The 19,438-nt window shown below is 45.0% G+C and overlaps 1 protein-coding gene across 24 annotated transcripts in view; it reads right to left on the bottom strand.

The window, feature by feature from the left end:
• The window catches only part of celf2 (cugbp, Elav-like family member 2), a 218,868-nt gene that overhangs the window by 136,709 nt on the left and 62,721 nt on the right, over positions 1-19,438 (bottom strand). For 2 of the 24 annotated variants that reach the window (XM_061030478.1, XM_061030497.1), the window contains exon 1: positions 9,905-10,817. The exons of 19 other annotated variants lie outside the window; for them this stretch is intronic. In XM_061030478.1, coding sequence (XP_060886461.1) covers positions 9,905-9,981 — 77 coding nt within the window. In that variant the 5' untranslated portion in view covers positions 9,982-10,817. Of the gene's footprint in view, positions 1-9,904; positions 10,818-19,438 lie in introns of those variants that run through there. 3 more of the 24 variants (XM_061030483.1, XM_061030488.1, XM_061030496.1) reach the window with 3 other exon arrangements.

Raw genomic sequence — 19,438 nt, 5'->3', positions numbered from 1 at the left:
CGTCGATGAGGCTGGGCGGCGCCCCGACGTTAAGGTACAGGAGACTCGGATGAATCCCTCATGCTCGGCTAGATTCCATAATAAGGTCAAAACAGAAGGTTTAGGGGGGCTAATGGGAGGTCACAAGTCATCCGTGTACATCTTTGTTTGCATATTTCTGCTAGAAATTGTTAGTTCTTCATTCAATGCCAAGAAAAAGCCAGTTAAACAGGAACTATGGCAACAATTCCTCCAACGTATACCGCCATTGGTTAATTGCTCAGTTCCTTTCAGAAAACCTGCATGTATACCACTATCACTAAGGCATTCATGCACCTAAACTCTTTGGCTAGGTAAAGAAAAAGACAGCTGGTTGGTTACATACATAATTGAGGTAAAACATGACGTAGGTGATGTTGAGTTCTTGGTACATTTTGAGGTTGGAGGAGCCATAAAGGCCATTTAGGTTGGCGGTGACTGGATGGATTAAACCAATAGAAAAGCAGAGTTAAAGTCTGTGAAGCCAAAGAATTTCTGACGCAATCTCTGTCCTGAACCTCGACAAGGAGTCACCTGGCCCAAACCCACCAAACATTGCAACCTTTTTTCCAATGTTAGCCATGTGTTTGCACCAAAAAGTCTTGTTTGCTTTCAACATTTTTTAACTGGAAAACAGCTCCTGGGACTTCTACATTTGTTGCTGTATCATTTTGTTTTCAAGATTTATTTTTGGGCTTTTAATGCCTTCATTTTAGAGACAGGACAGACGATAAGAGTCAGAATCCAGGTAAAGAGAGAGAGTTGGGAATGACATGCTGGAAAGGAGCCACAGGTCACATTTAAACCCGGGCCACCCGCTCTCAGCCTCTGTGCGTGGGGTGCATGTACTAACCGCTAGGCTACAGGCACTCTGTTGCAATAGTGCCAAACAGGTATCCATATCACTTGACTTTTAGTATCTAAGTTCAAGAGTCTGGTATGGTAAAAACTCCACAATTTCAAGGCAAAGCATTTAAACAACATTTAAAAGGTAAGGGGGAAACAATGGCACCTTTAAGGACATTTTGACCCCATCAAAATCTTCAACTCTCTCCTACACTACCAAAAAGAAAACCAAAGGCCTGGAGGTTTCCATTTCAAACAGTACACATGCTCATTTAAGTTCCCCTGTGCTCCTGCAAGCATATTGAGTTATGTGAAAGAAAAATTGTATTTCATAAAAAAATAAATGCAGTTATTCCTCAATCTCACTGACACCACACACAACACTGCTTCCACTGAGCGAGTATTTTCTGCTCTACATTTCCAATTTCCAATGTCCGGTAATGTCTTTCCTGGGAAGCATCCTGTTGAGCACAGGAAGTGATATAATTCCCTTTTTGTATGATTTGTTTAGAATAACTAAAAGCACATGTGGAGTGTAAGGCATGTGCATAAGCAGACATAGAAATGAGGCTACCATTGTTTGCTTTTGCAAGTGAAAGATTCCCCACCATAAATAACCAATTAGAAGCAGAGACTGAAACAAAAATGCAACAATTGAGACTCGGAGATTTATCTGCTTAAAAGCAAGCAGGAAAAAAAAAAAGCAGCAGCAGCTGAAGTGTCTGGAATGAAAAACCAGGGTGTGATTTGTGCCGCAGGGAGCTGCTCTGCACCCCTGATAGCAGGTGGTGCTGACCTTTCTGTGGCCTTCTGACGACCATGTGACCGCAGCCTTGAAGTTTCTGCTGCTTTCTAATGTCACCGGGCCCTCTCCTCTCTCACGTGGGCCAACGCTCACACTCATGTAAGCTAACCAAGCAACATGCTCAGTGTATCCATTCTACCTAGAGATGAAGGAGGTTTGAAGGCCAGTTGTGATGACTACCAGGAATGAGAATACCCGTGTTTCCCAGAAAATCATGTAAAAGCAGCGCACAGCTTTTTACCAGGATTCTACACACCGGTGTGCAAACGTCAATTGCATGTTCTTAACTACATACATTTTCTACATCTACACAATCTCACATGTATGAAACAACATCATCGGCCAAACGGAGTACAAATCTCTTTTTAGTTAGATCATTAATTGTCCATCTGTTCTTTATTGATGGGAATGATACCAGCTTTTTCCACCGCACATTTCCAAGAAGCAATAATTCAAAGATCACAGTTAAACCCTGCAACCCCAAGTGAGTGATGAATAATACCCGCCAAGTGAGGTAGGTGAATCTACCCCCTCTCTCTGTAATTCTGATGGCTCTTTTAGTTCAACAAGAGCCTCAGTCCACGAATGTTGCCTCCTAATCCAAATTCCCCTCCTTCTCCACAATAATGAGCTCCTCTCAGACTCGAGAGTTGACAGAGGTAAAGCATTTAGCACGCTTGAATGGAGGGAGAGGGAGAGAGTGTGGGAGTGTGGAGAGAAAGCGAGGAAGATACAGGCCAAAGAGGGATAAAGCGAGGGATGGAGGGGTGGAGGGGTGGGGATGGGAGAAGGGGTAGAAAAAAATCTACTGAGACATGCATGAGGTAAGCTCTCCCTCTGGCAAGGCAGAGTAAATGCTGCTGCACGGTACGAATGCAATGGCTGACTATTGAGAATAAGAGGAAGAAAGGAGGGCGAGAGGAAGACTGAGAGGAGGAGGAGGAGGAGGAGGAGGAGGAGTGGTGCTGAGGAGAAATAAAGATAAACCAAGAGAGGAAGAGAGATCATTGTTGTGTTCTCTGAGGATTCAGTTATTTTTCTGCCCGTCACTACAGCCCAGGGACATGATGTGAACAACGCGGAGACCGTGCGTATGTGTGTGTGTGTGTGTGCATATGTGTGTGTGTGTGTGTTTGTGCATGTGTGTCACGTGGTGTGTATTCTGCGTATTTATGTGGGTGGCAGTGTGTGTATGCAGCACTGAAAGCATGTGCATGCCTCATTCGTTTCAAGGCCAAGTGATGAAATACTCTCAGAAAAACAGAAGACACACACACACACACACACACACACACACACACACACACACACACACACACACACAGAACACTCCCTTTGCACAGCTCAATTCACAAGGTAAAGTGTGTGTAATGTGTGTGTGTGTGTGTGAACGCACACTTGACTTGAATAAGCAAACCAAAGATCTGGAGACAAATGTAGCCGACTTGACGAGTTGAAGAAACACGAATGGAGAGAGGTAGAAGAGAAGCTAAAAGCTAACCGAACCATTCTTCAAGTGTCAAATCAATTTATCAGTCGAATGGTATCAAGGCGGAATCTTCTACAGACCTTGAATGCACCATAGCTGTCTGGAAATCATCCGGTGGAGGGTGGGGGGGGGGGGGGGGGGGCTAAATACAGAAGAAAGAAAAACATTGAATTGACCCGAGAGGCATCTTCAGACACAAAGCTAATGGGATAAAGACTCAGGCAGTCGTGTAGCCGCCATTGTCGTGCTCCCTCTTTAGATCAGGAGGATTGCTGTTCAGCGTGACATCATCAATGTGTGAGCGTCGGTCGAGGTGTGGGGAAACGATTCGACCCTCTGACCGAGTCTCTGAACTTAAAGCTGTAGACGTTGAGTTCTTCATGCTAAATCTACCTGAATCAGAGCTAGCTAAAAGAAAAAGTAGTTGTAGCAGAAGCTAGCTAGCTAAACTTGGTTAATAAGTAATTTCTGCAGAAACAAAGAAGCTATGCACGAGGACTTGTAACTTTACCATGTAGAGCACACACAGGGTGCAAAACATGTCCATGCAGGCCCACATATCCTCATGATTATGACGTATTAAGACACTTGTTGACCCTATCATGTATCCACATCTGCTCTCTCACACACACACACACACACACACACACACACACACACACACACACACACGTCCACAGTGAGACCTCAGACACTGGGTTGTGATACATCACCACCTACACACAGCAGTGTCAGCCACAGACAACTGCTCCTGAGCCCCAGCAGAGCAAAGACATTCATCATTATGACACACACACACACACACACACACACACACACACACACACACACACACACACACACACACACACACACACACACACACACACACACACACACACACAGCGAGAAAGCGACATAAAACAACGCTGCAGCTGGTGATGCGTGAAGACGACTCCATCACATCGTACATCACACACAGGCCTACAGTACGAGATTCCCGTCCTTTAAAAAAAAACAAAAAAAAAACGTAATTATGAACAAAAAAAAAACCAGCCGTAATGTTTCGACGTTTCTGTTTATTCCCTAATGTCTCCGTTATGATCGTAAAGAAACGACTTCATGTCTCTGCTGCTCCGAGGAGAGACAGAACAACACAGCCCATCACTGTTGTGTTAATCTCCTCATCAGATAAAAAAAACACAAATGGCACCGGCTGTCAGTCCAAGGTTTGCTCTTTTCACACCTTCTTTTCCTTCTTCTTCTCTCCCAGTCTGCCCCATGTTCATGTTCACCCCCCGCCCCGCTCCTTCCTCCCGTCTCTCACCCGGTCTGCTTCTTACACATCCTGAGGAACGCATCGGACGTCTCAGTTTGATAAACGGGCCGTAAATTAGCTCGTAAAGTTGTAATCTACCGCCTGTGTTATTGTTAAGATGCTGTTCTGGTTTGATTACCTGTTTAATCCCGAGTTGATCGATGCTTAATCGACTGTGTGACGCTCTTATCCCAAACTGATCTGTGTGTGCGTGCGTGTGTGTGTGTGTGTGTGTGGGGGGGGGAATTGTCATTTCTACAAATGGAAAATGTGAGTGTTCAGTAGGAGTACAACCTGTGTCCTTGGAGACTCAAACAGGGGAAATTAACACCTGCGGGCATCCATGTTTTTTTTTTTTTTGAAAGTGCGATTGTTGTGGTTTTGGGGCTGATTTTGTCGAAAACCAGGATCCATTAAAAACGGCCTCTTCTCGCCCCCCAGAGAGTGATTGTTAATTAGAGATTGAACAAAATGTATTTTTGGAATTCGACTAAGCACGTTTTGGTAATCCTTCTCACCGAGTCACTGAGCTCACGATTAAATATTCATCTGGACGGTATCACTGGAATCTTTTGGCCATCAAATCATCATGTAATGTAAACCTGGCCCAGGCGCTGATGACCTGGCAGTGATGTCGCGTGCCCCATGTACAGAGGCTTTTGTCGGCAGCCGTGGGTTCAAATCTGACATCGACCCTTTGTTGCATGTCATCCCCCCACTCTCTCCTCCCAACACTTCCTGGGATTTAAATGCCTTTAAAAGAGAAACAAGAAGTGGATAGAGTTGGAAACGTTGACGACTGTAGCCTCCGTACATGGGGCGAACAAACTACCCACTAGGCCACTGGCGTCCCAGATTGGTTGTCTCTTAACATACCTCACACCACAGGAAAAGCTGGATAGATAATCTTTAGAACCATTAAAACAAAACTGGACTTTGTTCAGGATTGTTGGAAATGGGGAATCGGTCCCAATACCGGCTTGGTACACTCGTAGTGTAAATTAGAAAAATCAACGACCAATGCTGTTCCAGTCTGACCATTTGTTTTGCTGAAGTACATCGGGGACTGTCTCATTTTGCCGGTCTTGTGATCACCCGATTGCATTTTCTGCTGGAATGACATTTAATCAAGGTCTGCTAATTCACAGAGCAATGTTTCCAATTAGACATTTATTTTAATGGCTTTTCATTGAAATTCATTTTTGATGCATTTGATTAAATGGTGTGCCAGAAGCTATGTTCAGAAAAGCTCAAATAGATCTAAAAAAACAATTTTTATTTCATTTTGTTTAGACAAAACAACAAAGAAGTGAGTTTAAATAAATGCGGGGGAGTTGCTTGTTTGCTGCCGTTTCAAATCTGATGGCTTTTATGAGTGATTGGGTTGCACGTTGTTGGATTAACACAGTCAGCAAAACACAAATAAACTCGCCAATCATAGCAGCAGTGGACCAGTAACATGTGTTTTCATGCCAGGTAAATGTACTGTTTTTGTGAATGGAGTCTGGTGGCTCAGAGGAGAAGGTTTTAACGGTGGTTTCTGGTTGACAAAAAGATGTTATCCTAACAAAATAAACATCTCTGTAAAATGCCTGATTCCCCTTAAATACTACAGGCCCACTCTTTCCCTCTACAGTCTGTCCATCCCACCCCCTCGTCCAAACACACAAACCCTTACATACTGTACATTTCTCATGAGAACCCTATGTTGTGTGTCACAGGACCCTTTCAGCTGTTGGGTCCATGATTTGTGTCCTTTAAGGGCCCGGGAGGGGGGTCAGGCAGTGGAGGAAAGGAGGGATAAGTGGGTGGGGTTGGGTGAGGAGAATCAGCGGTCAGATAAACATTTTCCCTCCAAAGAAGAAGAAAGGGGGGGAAGTCTTTGTCTGGGGGTGAGTTGTTGTGTAAACACTTGGCGAGAAAGTGAGACTTTCAAGGATTGTGGTGAGCCTGTCTGGTGTCTTCTTCTGCACACAGTGTCCTTGTTAAAGTTAACAAACCTCATGTTCTTGTTTACTCAGATTTCAGCTTTGGTCATTGTTGGTTTTTTTTCATGAAATCGTTGCTAAATACTGCCCGTCCTGCAGCCTGGAAGTGTGACTGACCCTAAAGGACCTGATTCCGGTTTTGAAACCAGAAGGGGATTCAACACAGAGCCGAAGAAGGTGACGGGGTCACATAGTTCCCAGACAGAGACCCAACTCTCGACTTCAGCTTTCGGAGTGTGAGTGTGGAAAGTGAAAAAGGAAGAGGTTCTCTCCCTTAACCCCCCTTTTTTTAATGTTTCCAGCCCCGACATGACAGCGTAGAGGCAGATGAGGCTGTTAGTTCCACTTAGTTCTCGTATGATCTCAGCTAATATTTGTCATGTCTGATGTTGTCAGGGGGGCTGTCAGAGTCGATGGGGAGAAGCAGCAGGGCCTGGAAAAGAGAGCACTGGAATAAAAGCACAAAAAAAGCTGCGCAGTACTATGCAAGGTAGAGATTTGGTTTATTTATAGATCATTGAGAAATTCTATTCTGAGGGAAATGGACACCGTTTGACCCTGAAAAATATCCCAAAAATGGATTCAGTCCAGTGAAAAATACATAAAAAGCTAAATTTTAGACTATTTGGCTGACCTTTTCCTCAATGTTGTGCATCTTTGTTGTCCATTTGGTGATTCTGTAGAACAATGTCAGGTGTTTTTCATCCAATTCCTACACCTGAATTCTTCATTTGCAACAATCAAGCTACAAATAATCAATGCAAGGAAAGCGTCTTTGACAAGCCAGTGAAAAATGCTTCTCCTTTGCATGAACATCCATGCCATGGCCTAGATCTTCCCAGAAAAGGTCCTGCTGAGTCCTGCTGCATCTGCCTGAAAGTCTGGTGATGCCATTTGCCAGATCTGCACTCTGTGATATGACTTTGGTGTTAATCTATATGCAGATGACATCATTTTTTGCATCTGTGAAGGATTGGCTCTCCCTGTATCAACGTCCTAAACTTCCTGGATTCTACAATTCTACAAATCTACAATTCACTTAGCAGACTCTTTTATCCAAAGCGACGTACATCAGAGAGTAAGAACAACACAAGCAAGGATCTAGAAAAAAGGGAACAATGTCAGTAAGAGCAAACGATCAGCTTTGAGTCTGATTGGACACACAGGTGCTGACAGGAAGTGACCAGAGGCAAAGCACAACATTGAGGGCAGTTCTTGAGAGCTCTAATCAGTATAGAAACCATCTTATAAGTCGTCGTTATCAAACAAAAACCATCGTCATTACCATCATCATCATCAATAATATGGAGACCATCATCATTAAGTTAGTAGGTATTCATGAAAGAGCTGGGTCTTTAGCTTTTTCTTAAAGGTGCAGAGGGACTCTGCAGATCACATGGAGTTTGGAAGTTCAATCCGGACAGATCCATAAACTCGTTTACAGTTTGGTTCTTTTGGATCCTTTTGTCCAGACGCACTCAAGAAGGGGCTTCTTTGAACACATATTTGACCATTGTGGCATTAAACGCTGAGACACAAATCACTAAGAGGAAGAAAACCTCTTTGGAGCTAAATAACCACACTCCAGAGGCGTGTTCCTGTAAATATAAAGTGTCATCTCCATAAGCGTTATCTGTCCGCCTCCTCAGCGGCGGGCTAAGAGGGCATCGTTTTATGCCGGGGCGACACACATTATTCATAAATCCTTCACTCTGAGGGTGATAAGATGGGGATGGGGATGGAGGACACATCAGAGGGAGGAAGGTCTGATGGTTTCCTCTCGTCTAACCAACCCCCCAACCCCCCCCCGTGCGCCGGTCGCATGCGAAGCCCACGCCGTCAGGGCAGATGACACTGATTAATGAGAAGGCCGTCACATTGCTATTGCATCTGGGTAACAGACTGCATGGGGAGTCAATATGTGGGGGGTAAAGTGCACGCCCCGGTGTTATATCACTGTGGTGGAAACAGGGATATGAGGCATTCAGGGACTCGTGCAGGTCTAGAAAATGAGACACTTGCTGGAACAGAGCGGTGGTCCCCAAATCGTTTTCAATCGTTTTTCAAATGCCACGAGGGAAATGAGCAACAGGTTGGAATCGAACCTGGGCCGTCCGCCTGAAGGAGTATAGCCTCTGTACGTGAGGCGCTCGCACCGACCACTATGCCATAGATTTGCAAGTAAGTTTGAAACGAGAACGCACTGTTTGATGAGGATTCTACTCGCCATATCCGATGCTAAAATGAGTCTCGACTTGGCTGAAACATTGTCTTCAAGATTTCAGGAGGAGTTGAACAGTTGCTTGTCCTGCATAATGACTCAACTTAATCTGGTTTTCTCCTCCTGCACACACACACACACACACACACACACATATGCACACTTCATTACCTCTCTTCCCTAACATCATGAGTCACCAGGTGACCAGTCAAACATTCACTGTAGACCTGACTGCACACTCAGAATTTTAAAAAAAGAGATGTAAGAAGAACTACAGCACAGTAAAGCAAAGGAAGAGGAAGAAAAAAAAAAAGCAACATGATCCATCAACAACTCGGCGCTGTGAGCTGAGGGGACATAAGTGGGACATGCACTGTGGAGGGGAGGAAAAAAAAGAAAAACGCATGACCAATGATGTTGGGATGAAACCCTCCCTTTGTCCCTTGCTGGAGAAATTCCTTAGTTTAACTGAATTACAGCAAATGCAATTGGAACACACGGGATAGCAGTCATGCATGCATTCCTGCATGTTCTCAAAAAAGCTTCTGTGTTGCTTCTTCTCTCTGAATTCTCCAGTTAACCGAGTCTCATGTGACTGGAACTCACTCCTGCGCTTTCCCCCCCCTCTTTTAGAGCCAGCAGCAGAGAGAATAGAGAGATCGCCTCTGTTGGTCTTTATGTGTCTCAGCATGGTGTGCGCTCCCCACAGTCCCGAATCAACCGTCTCCAGACCCCCGCAAGACCCAGAGACGGTGCAAAGGGCGGCTGCCGCAAATCCGAGCAACTTCCCCTTCTCTCTAATCCACGGAGCGAGAGTGGAAAGCGATGCTCTCTAAATGCTCTTAGACTCGACCTGACGGGGTTACAACAATTTGACGACATGCAGCAGATTATAACAGCTTCATAAAGACAAGGTTTATACGCCGCGGCAGCATTAATTCCCCATAATGGCGATCATTCATCACCATCCTGTCTATAGCTGATAACAGCCCCCGGGCGCTCCTGCGATCCCCTTGCACAATTTATCGACGGATATTAATAACAAACAAGCCACAAGTCACACAAAGACACACACACATGCAGTCACGCCGGCTGAAGCGTTTAAATGCTGACCCCGATTCCAGTCACATATCCAGCAGCGGAGCAACATTTTCCACATCGGACAGCCGCTTTTTTTCAGGACAGCAGAGAGCAAGAAAATCACACGCGTAAAAAGAGAGAAAGAGATGAAATAACTCACATTCTGTCTCCGGGAACAAGCAGGCGGCTTTCCACCATCATATCGGGCAGAAAATCCAGATTGTAGGATGAAGTCATGTTGCCAGCCTGCCCTGTGTAGGCTCCGTGTATGTGTGCCTACAGTGCCGTGTGTGTGTGTGTGTGTGTGTGTGTGTGTGTGTGTGTGTGTGTTTGAGTGTGTGTGTGCGCCTCCGCCGCCTGATAAATAAAGGAGCGTCGCTCTCGCCCAAACTGCGCCTGGCCGCGGAGACGGAGAGGGACAGGTGCAAGAGAGAACGAGGCCTCCCCAAAGGCAGTGTAGCCAGCCGCACACACTCAGTCCGCATCCAGCAGTTGTCACATTCTCCTCTTCCTCCGCTCCCCCATTCGCTGCTTTTTTTTTTTTTTTTTCTCCTTCCCCGGGTTTGTCTTTCCTCCGGTCCTGTCTGCAAATCCGCTCTGCTCTGCAACAGCGCGACTGACAGACTGTTTGGAGAGAGAGCCAGGTGCGTGAGCCGGGGGAGGCGTGGCGCATAACGCTGCAGCTGATCTTTAACCATTAGGTCTCCATGCGCGTCTCCAACCACAGTCTCTAACCATCAGTCATCATTAAGGGCGCGAATGTCTTCAATCCAACAGCTCCATGTTATTGAAAGCAGAAGGTGGCTTTATGACTCTGACTCAGATGTCTCAGAACACATTATGCTCATTATTCCTCCTTCTTCACCTCAACAATCACTGCTTTTAACAAACTATAGATACTCCAATCAATTAGCAAATATCTGTTTATAATCAGACAACCATATCAACCATGGTTAGACCAAAATCTTCCAGATTTCATTCATAAATATCGATGAAAAAGATGCTGAAAAACACCCTAAAAGAATGAGTGTCCCACAAGTTTCTTATTCAGCGGGGTATTCCTAAAAGCTTCCACAACAGTAATGACACAAAATGCAATAAGATGGATAATGTTTACACTCAATCATGAGTGATGGTGTAACTTGTGATGTATGTGAAATGTTTTTTTGGCGTCTTTATTAGCGGTTGGTTCTCTTTTACGAGGGACAGAATCAGTTGCTGACACAGCAGGATTGCAGAAGTATCTTTTTCTGGTCATGTGGTATCTTTGGGAAGGTCATGCTGAGTTTCTAGTTTCTGCATGAGATGTTGAAGGAAGCATGTTTTTTATTTTACTGATGTGTTTTTGGTTAGGTTAAGTTACAAATCGTTCTTAAAGGGGTAATCTGAGGTGTATGAGGTACTTGTGAATAGTACGTTTAAAAGCCACCGGTTGGCTCGGTCCCTCTATTGAGAAAGCATCATGGACACTAAGCTAAACGTTGCAGAAGGGTACATCTGCTCAGCGTAATTAAGCTAATTTTAATAAAAACTGGGGTAAAAAAAATGTCCAAGTAAATGTACAGTAAGCCCCTTTATTCTGGCACTACTGTGGGAAAGATGTATACATGTATTTTTGCTCGGTTTTGTCTTAAAATTAGCCAAAACTTACGCGTCTGCTACATTGTGTAGCCTAGCCAACAAGCCCGTTTTCCCAATAGACGGCCTGAGCTGACCGACATCTTCGGTGGCTAACTTACTATTAACAAGTACCTCATACAACCCAAGTTCAAAAATATCATATAATATCATCTTTATATGTGATTTTTTGATCCAGCAGATGTCGCCCTTGAGCACCAGCATGAAACCAAAACAACTCGCGCTGCATTGTTGTGTTAGCATGCTAATGCTAGCGATCTTTATTATGCTCGTATCTTCACACTGCATGTAAATTTACCTGAAATGAGCGTGATCTAGAAACACAGTTAAGCAGTGAGTACAGTATGTTATTCTTCTTTTCTCTAGTCCCTCAATTAAACAACTTTTATACGTGAGGGGAGGAGTCAGCCGGCCGTCCGGGCGATGTAAACAAAGTAAAGATAGGACTCTGAAAACTCTGAAAACATCACAGACAGTGGGACTCGGGTGTTACACCCATTGTAGACAGTCATGACTCACAGAGTTATTTTCAGAGGATATACTTGATTAATATTATATTTAAGTGTGAAAAATCACATAAAGACTTTAAAGGAAACACATCATGGAGCTGTTTAAAATATCTTGACATTGACTTTTTGTGTCACCCGGGGCTCAAACTCAGTCTTTTTTTGGGGTAAAAGTCATTGTTGATTGACTCCTCGATCTCCGCTGACTGTCACCTCTAACGGACTTAATGGCATCATGTCCCCGAGGGGAGTCAATATCATGATTTTTCAGAGTTGTAAGATTGTGTCTGACATGAATATACACCACCGTGCAGTCGTTTAACTTCAGATAAACCTTAAAACTTGCGCACCTGCACTGAAACGTTCATCTGCAAATCCTCTGTTATTATCTCACACACACCTGAAATCCCACACAAACACACCCTGTTTTGGGCCTCAGTATATGAAGGAGTGCGGACTATTAGAAGAGAGAGTCTCACACACGCTTCAGTGTGGCGACTTAATAAAAGCACGGCCAGTTAGATGATTTACAACCAAATGAGTCGGCCAAATTTTGGAGAGGGGGGCAATTACGCACGGGGGATGCGGTGTGGAAAATAATGAAGCAACCCATAATTTGCTGCAAATTTGCTGACTTTATTTTTTACGCTGCGTTAATTGTGTGGATCCAGTATGCCTCCCTGTGGAACCGGTAGTGGGCTTGAATGCACCCCATGTGCAGCAACACGTCTTCCAGGTTGCCCCACTTCCTCCCCCCCCTCCCCTTACGGCGGAGAAAACAGGGGAGGCACTCCAGTAAAATAATGAGCCTCTCTTAGACTGAGAGAGAGAGGCGGCTCTCTGGGGGAAGAAAATGAGTATCTGGGTCAATGGGAGAAAAAAAAAAAAAAAGCGGTGCTCAGTATGCGCACATACAGTACAGCAGGGTGAGTGTATGGCGTGGGTGGGACCCCGGCCCACGGCTCTGCTCCCGGGGTCAGCTCTTGCATGTTTACTTTACGAGGACAGAGGTCAGAATCTGGATGAGGAAAAGGCCGCTCTCGCATCAGAGCCTCGGGGGTTTCTCGAGCATGCAGCGTCCCAGGAGTGGGGGGGGCGATGCTGCATGTTTCACCGCACTTGAACCTTTGCATACGGAACAGGGCGGCCTATACAGGACGTTATTTAAACCAACTGCTGCATCACAATCAGCTGCGCTCAAGTCGCTCAAGACTCATTTTCAAACTTGATTTGATGCTTATGGTTTTTCGCTGCAGCTCATAACCCACATCTGATTCTTGGTACCTTGTTTTGATCTAAAAATCTGTGTTCCTTCTCTAAATAGCACATCAGACGTTTCATTCATTCTCTTTTCAAAACATTGCAACCTGCATGTTAAAAACATTCTGTTCACACAATCACATTCACTCACTGTGGAATCAAGGCATGCAGATAGTTTGGGTTTTTTATTTACAAAATGTTGCTTGTTGAGAAATCAGTCTTGGAGGTTTCTGCCTCCGCCCCAACACAACAGAGGGGATGAAACTCCTTGAGCATGGTTGTGCTCAAAGCATTGACAAGAAAAATTACCTTTAAACAATTCAGACTTTGACTTTCCAGAAATAGGATCCCTGTTGCTTTAGATAATCCTCAATTTCTACTGGAACCACTTTGGACTGGAAAGAATAGTCACTGAGCAAAGAAACCAAAAAGCACCAGTATCTTGTAATATCACTCTTTTCTAATTGGATGAACTGATCCTTTACAACGGATTGAGCCACAGCTGGATTGATTTTTTTTTTAAGGCACACACAATGTCTGAATGATTGACGCAATTAACTTGCACATCTCATTGTCAGCATCCAAAGCCTGGATGTGCTGGAGTTCCATCATATCACATCTTCATAAACATCAAAAACCAATCAGAGAACAACAGCATCTAAAATGATTACTACTCAAGAGACATATAGCAGGATCCTGTACTACACGTGTAACATCTCGCTGTGTTTGCCAAAGGCTATAAGAACCACCTGTCTCAGCATGTGCAGGCGTGTCAGCTGCTGTGTTGGAAATGCATCGGATTCATGCAATGCATGTTCTCATGTCTGCAAAACTGTGATGCAATCAAACCTGCACAAATCCCCTCGTTTGCCAAACCAAATGCACCCATGCATTAAGAAAACATGAGCGTGCTCAATTTTGGATGTAGTCATTTGAAAGCCACAGCTCGCTGCATTGGGGAGAGAGTTGCACTGATTTAATGTGCAATTTGTGTTGCAAGCTGTTTAATTTAACATTTGCATGTTTTTGTAGAGTGTGCAGCGATGTTTGCTCCGGATTTAAAAAAACCCAAAAAAAACTCTTCCAGTAGAAAAAGCAGGTCACGCTAAAAACAAATTTCTGTGCAACTAGAACGATTAGCATTTTATTAGCATCACTAGTGTGTTACCCACATTTATCTGAAAAGAACCGCACATTTAAAAGAATCAAAACTATGACTCTTTATGAAAGCGCCTCAAGGGGTCGTGCACGATGACCTATACTTCCATCTCGTATTCTATGAACACTATAAACTGACCTACGACAATGAGCACTGAATGCATCTATACTAGCGTTCCACTATCTGGACCTTGGGATGCCCAATGACTTCCACTGAATGGATCCATTCATGAGGATGGAAACATGAATATCTATGTGGAAAGAGAACGAGGGTGAAAGAGCGAGCACGATGCTTCCTTACAGAGCCGTCAAAGGATTCCTGCTCGGGTTAGGGTTCAGCGCTATACAACGTTTTTTTAAGCCACAAGGACAGGATGCTCAGACTCAGCTCGTGGTTTTTGATGAGGTTTTGTTTAATCAAACATCATTTTTTATGATCTATCATGAAATGAGACTTTTTTTTCAAATGGAGTCTTTAACGGCTTCTTTGTGCAACAAATTGTCTAAATCCCAGAGAATTTTTCAATTTCCAATTATTAAAAACTTAAGAGAGGAAGAAATCAGAGTCTTGGAGAAGCTTAAAGCACCAACAGATTTTGGGCTGATAAATGGATTAATTGATTTATCGTAATCAGAACTGTTGATTAATTTAAGTCCAATCGAGTTCTCAAAGAATCACTGATCGTTTCAGCACTCGAAGTTAAAGTGATGCAATTCATTAAATAATGCAATGAGAGGAAACAAGTCCAGATATGTCTCATGTTGATCTGAATCTCTGAGACAGGATTTTATCCAAACAAAAAACTTCACTTTTGCACTAGTACAACAAACGGTTTTAACGGTTTTGTGTGGCAAATGGTTCAAAGGAATAGAGCAGGAGGCCTCGAGTAGACGGAGCTCCCCCAACCTTCAGCGAGGTGATGTAACACTACCACCACCCGACGTTCCTGACGCCAAAATCAGACTGTGTCGTCCCCTCAACCATCGCCGTCCATGCTCCGACCTCCACCTCAGCGGCAAGGCTGCTTGCCAAATAACCAAATGCACACCTCTCATAAGTGGAACATCACATTTCTTATTTGCGCTCGCACAGAGACGGCCACTTTGTCCTTCAACTTCTCCATAAGAAAGGTAAAGACGAGCCTCTTTGAGCCTGTTTTCACTCAGGGTCAGCGGTCAGACGATTCTTATACTGCGTTGTATCGTTTTATCTCCCTGTTGTTGTTGTTGTTGTTGTTGTTCTGCTCTTTTCCCACCCTTCCCCTCCTCCTATCTCTCCGTCTCTTCACCCTTGGGCCTCCGTGTTCTCCCAGATCTCGCTCATGGCAAGGTCTGCCTCTGCCCCTCGCTCGCTTTCCTTTCAGCTTGTGTCTTTCTCGCCTATTCCCTCCGTCTGGTTATTTCTGTCTTCATCTCTCTCACCTCGGGGCTGGGGAGGGAAGGGGGGGGGGGGGGGGGGCTCAGCTGCCCGAACAATACAAATCGATCACTTAGAAAAGAAGGAGAGGGGATGGGCCGAGGAGGAGAGAGAGAGAGACAAAAGACACCCAAAAATAGGTGGAGCAAATTAAAAAAATAAAAGCTGCGTTTGTGTCGGTGAACCATCATCCAGGCCTCGCTCTCTCGCTCTCTCTCTCTCTCTCTCTCTCTCCGCTTCCTGCTCTCGCATCACACACCCCAGAGGAGAGGATTGTGGGTAGCTGATGGCGCCGGCTTTTTCACACGTGAATATTTAATGAAGGGCTCATGAATAATTCAGAAAAGCAAGCAGCTGCGTTTGAGCCTAAGTGGACATGTGAGGAGCCCCGAAACCAGACAGACTCTGACTGCTGCCGTTCATCCTCACAGCTCCCCCCAAAAAAAACACATTTTGATCTGTGTGTTTTTTACAACTCTGAAACATGTGTGTGTGTGTGTGTGTGTGTGTGTGTGTGTGTGTGTGTTTGCAGATGAATCACTTCTTTAATGAAAAGGATGATCGAGGGCGTTCAAATCTCCTCAGTCTCATCGCTACTTTCTTATTCTGTCAAGTGCAGAACGTCAGAGTGAGGAAAAAAAAACCTTAAAGAAATAAAGATGAAGTGGATGGAACACTCTCTCCATCACACTCACCGCCACTCACTCCTCAATCTTCAAATCTCATTCCCATATTTCCTCCCGTCTCCTCCATTTTCATGCCTGCATTCGTCTCGTTCGCTCACCTCCGTCACTCACACCACCACCTCTCTCTCTCTCTGTCTCTCTCTCTGTCTCTCTCTCCCTCTCGCTCCCTCACCTTCTCTCCTCTCTCTCCTTCTCTCTCTCCCCCCTCTCTCTCTCTCTCTCTGTCTCTCTCTTTCTCTCTGTCTCTCTCTGTCTCTCTCTCTCTCTCCGTCTCTCTCTGACTCTCTCTCTCTCTCTTGCTCCCTCACCTTCTCTCTCTCTCTCCTTCTCTGTCTCTCTGTCTCTCTCTCTCTCTCTGTGTCTCTCTCTCTCTCTCCGTCTCTCTCTCTCTCTCCCTCTCTCTCTCTGTCTCTCTCTCTCTGTCTCTCCCTCTCTCCCTCTCTCCCTCTCTGTCTCTCTCTCTCTCTCTCTCTCTCCCTCTCCTCTCTTTCTTTCTCTCTCTCTCTGTCTCTCTCTCTCCCTCTCTGTCTCTCTCTCTCTCTCCCTCTCTCTCTCCCTCTCCTCTCTTTCTTTCTCTCTCTCTCTGTCTCTCTCTCTCCCTCTCTTCTCTCTCCCTCTCCCTCTCTCTCTCTCTCTCCCTCTCCTCTCTCTCTCTCTGTCCTCCCTCTCTCTCTCTGTCTCTCTGTCTCTCTGTCTCTCTCCCTCTCTTCTCTCTCTCTCTCTACCTCTCTCTCTGTCTCTCTCTCCCTCTCTCTCTCTCTCCCTTCTCTCTCTCTCTCTCTCTCTACCTCTCTCTCTCTCTCTCTCTCTACCTCTCTTCTCTCTCTCTCTCTCTCCCTCTCCTCTCTCTCTCTCTCTACCTCTCTTCTCTCTCTCTCTCTTCTCTCTCTTTCTCTCTCTTCTCTCAGTTGGTTTCTTTTTTCCCACTCCTTGCAGGACGCTCGGTCAGGACAGCGTGTTCCAGTTAACGCGGCGCCCCGGCTCTACCTGTGGGGGCCGCAGCCTCTAAATGTTCACTGACCCTGTTTTTTTGCACACAATCTGACAGAACGCAAAACGCGTTCCTTTATCTACTGTCAGTGTGTGTCACCGCTTCACATGTCAAACTCTGTCCCTCTGAGGACACGTGTAGAGAATCATAAATCACAGCACATTGCACAGAAGTCGTGCAAACATGCACAAGGACATTTTCAGTGGAATGAAAAAGGTTTGATACGATAACATTCACATCCAATGTGTTCAACACAAAGCGAGCGTCTGTATTATGAAAGAATGGAGGAGGTGCTTCAGGGTTCAGGGACGCAATGATCAGTGTGAGCATTTCAGTGTTAGAAAGTAAGAGGATGAAGCCCTTCAACGGGAGGATCTGAGTACAGTGGTTCTCAACCGGTCTGGCCTCTGGACCGACCACCACCAACTCCCCCATGAAGAACCACAACCCGACTAATCAGTAACAACGATCAGAGGGTGCAAAAATGTGCCATAAGAAAGAATCCACTTCTGTCATGTCAGTAAGTATCAGGTGTCATGGTACGCAGCCTTGATTTAATGATCATTTGGACTAAATTAATTCCACCCACAGCCCACCGACCTTTGACCCTTGACACATATGTAACGAAGGAAGGAAGCTAACTTTGCATCTCTTCACTTAAGAAAAGGGAAGTAAAATAGATCATTTATTAAAGTCTTTATCTGTGATTTTTCACACTTAAATGTAGAAATCAAGTATCTCCTCTGAAAATAACTCTGTGAGTCATGACTGTCTACAATGGGTGTAACACCCGAGTCCCACTGTCTGTGATGTTTTCAGAGTTTTCAGAGTCCTATCTTCACTTTGTTTACATCGCCAGGACGGCCGGCTGACTCCTCCCCTCGTGTATAAAAGTTGTTTAATTGAGGGACTAGAGAAAAGAAGAATAACATACTGTACTCACTGCTTAACTGTGTTTCTAGATCACGCTCATTTCAGGTAAATTTACATGCAGTGTGAAGATACCAGCAGAATAAAGATCGCTAGCATTAGCATGCTAACACAACAATGCAGCGCGAGTTGTTTTGGTTTCATGCTGGAGCTCAAGGGCGACATCTGCTGGATCAAAAAAAGTCGCATATAAAGCCTTCAACAGCAATGGGGATGCTAATTGTTAGCATGCTAATGGAAACTTCCATAATGTGTTAGTACCAGGCGACGATCTATCTGTGAGAAAATGCACCCAGCGGCCACTTGACAAGGGGAAGATTCCATGCACAGTGATAGCAAAGATTGGCACAGCTGATTCTGGAGGGATGGGTGATGCGATCTGATTTGACTGAACGCATGAATTTGAAGATGGGTGTGATATTTGACAGGTTGAAGTTGATTCTAGTCATGTGACCCTAATACACACACTGATATGTAGACACACACACACACACACACACACACACAAACACACACACAGCCTGCATTACAGAACATTCTGACCAAGTCCAATGCTGTCGAACAAATACCTCCTGACCTGCTCACTGACCCTCACACACACTGATGTCTGCACCGGTGGTCTCGACATGACTGAAAAAGTGGGTCTCTCTCACACACACACACACACACACACACACACACACACACACACACACACACACACACACTTAATGTCCTCTGCCCCCTGAAGAGGCCTCTGGCTATTCTGTGCTGCTGTCTGCTGGTTTTAATGGTCTCTGCTGGACCGCAGTGGATGGCGCTCAGCCGCACTGAGGGGAGGGGGAAACAGATCGCTGCTGTCCAGGGAGCATCCCGAGTCTCCCAGGGGAACTTTTGCCCTGGTTTTTGAGTTTGAGCATCGTGTTCTTTTGGCCTCATCCTGAGGGATTCTAAAAGGATCAAATCAAGCTGAGTTTGGTCCGTTTGTTTCATCAAACCCTGGAGCTGACTGGGGAAACCTTTAACTTTCAGCATTCAGCATTTACCCTTCCAATTTGTCCTGGACCATGTCAGGAAATTGATGTGGCCTAATCCTCAACAGAAAAAAAATGGGAGGAACAATTGTGAA

Source organism: Labrus mixtus, chromosome 22 (genome assembly GCF_963584025.1).
Source record: "Labrus mixtus chromosome 22, fLabMix1.1, whole genome shotgun sequence".
Lineage (NCBI taxonomy): Eukaryota > Metazoa > Chordata > Actinopteri > Labriformes > Labridae > Labrus > Labrus mixtus.
This window is presented reverse-complemented; position numbering and strand designations above follow the sequence as displayed.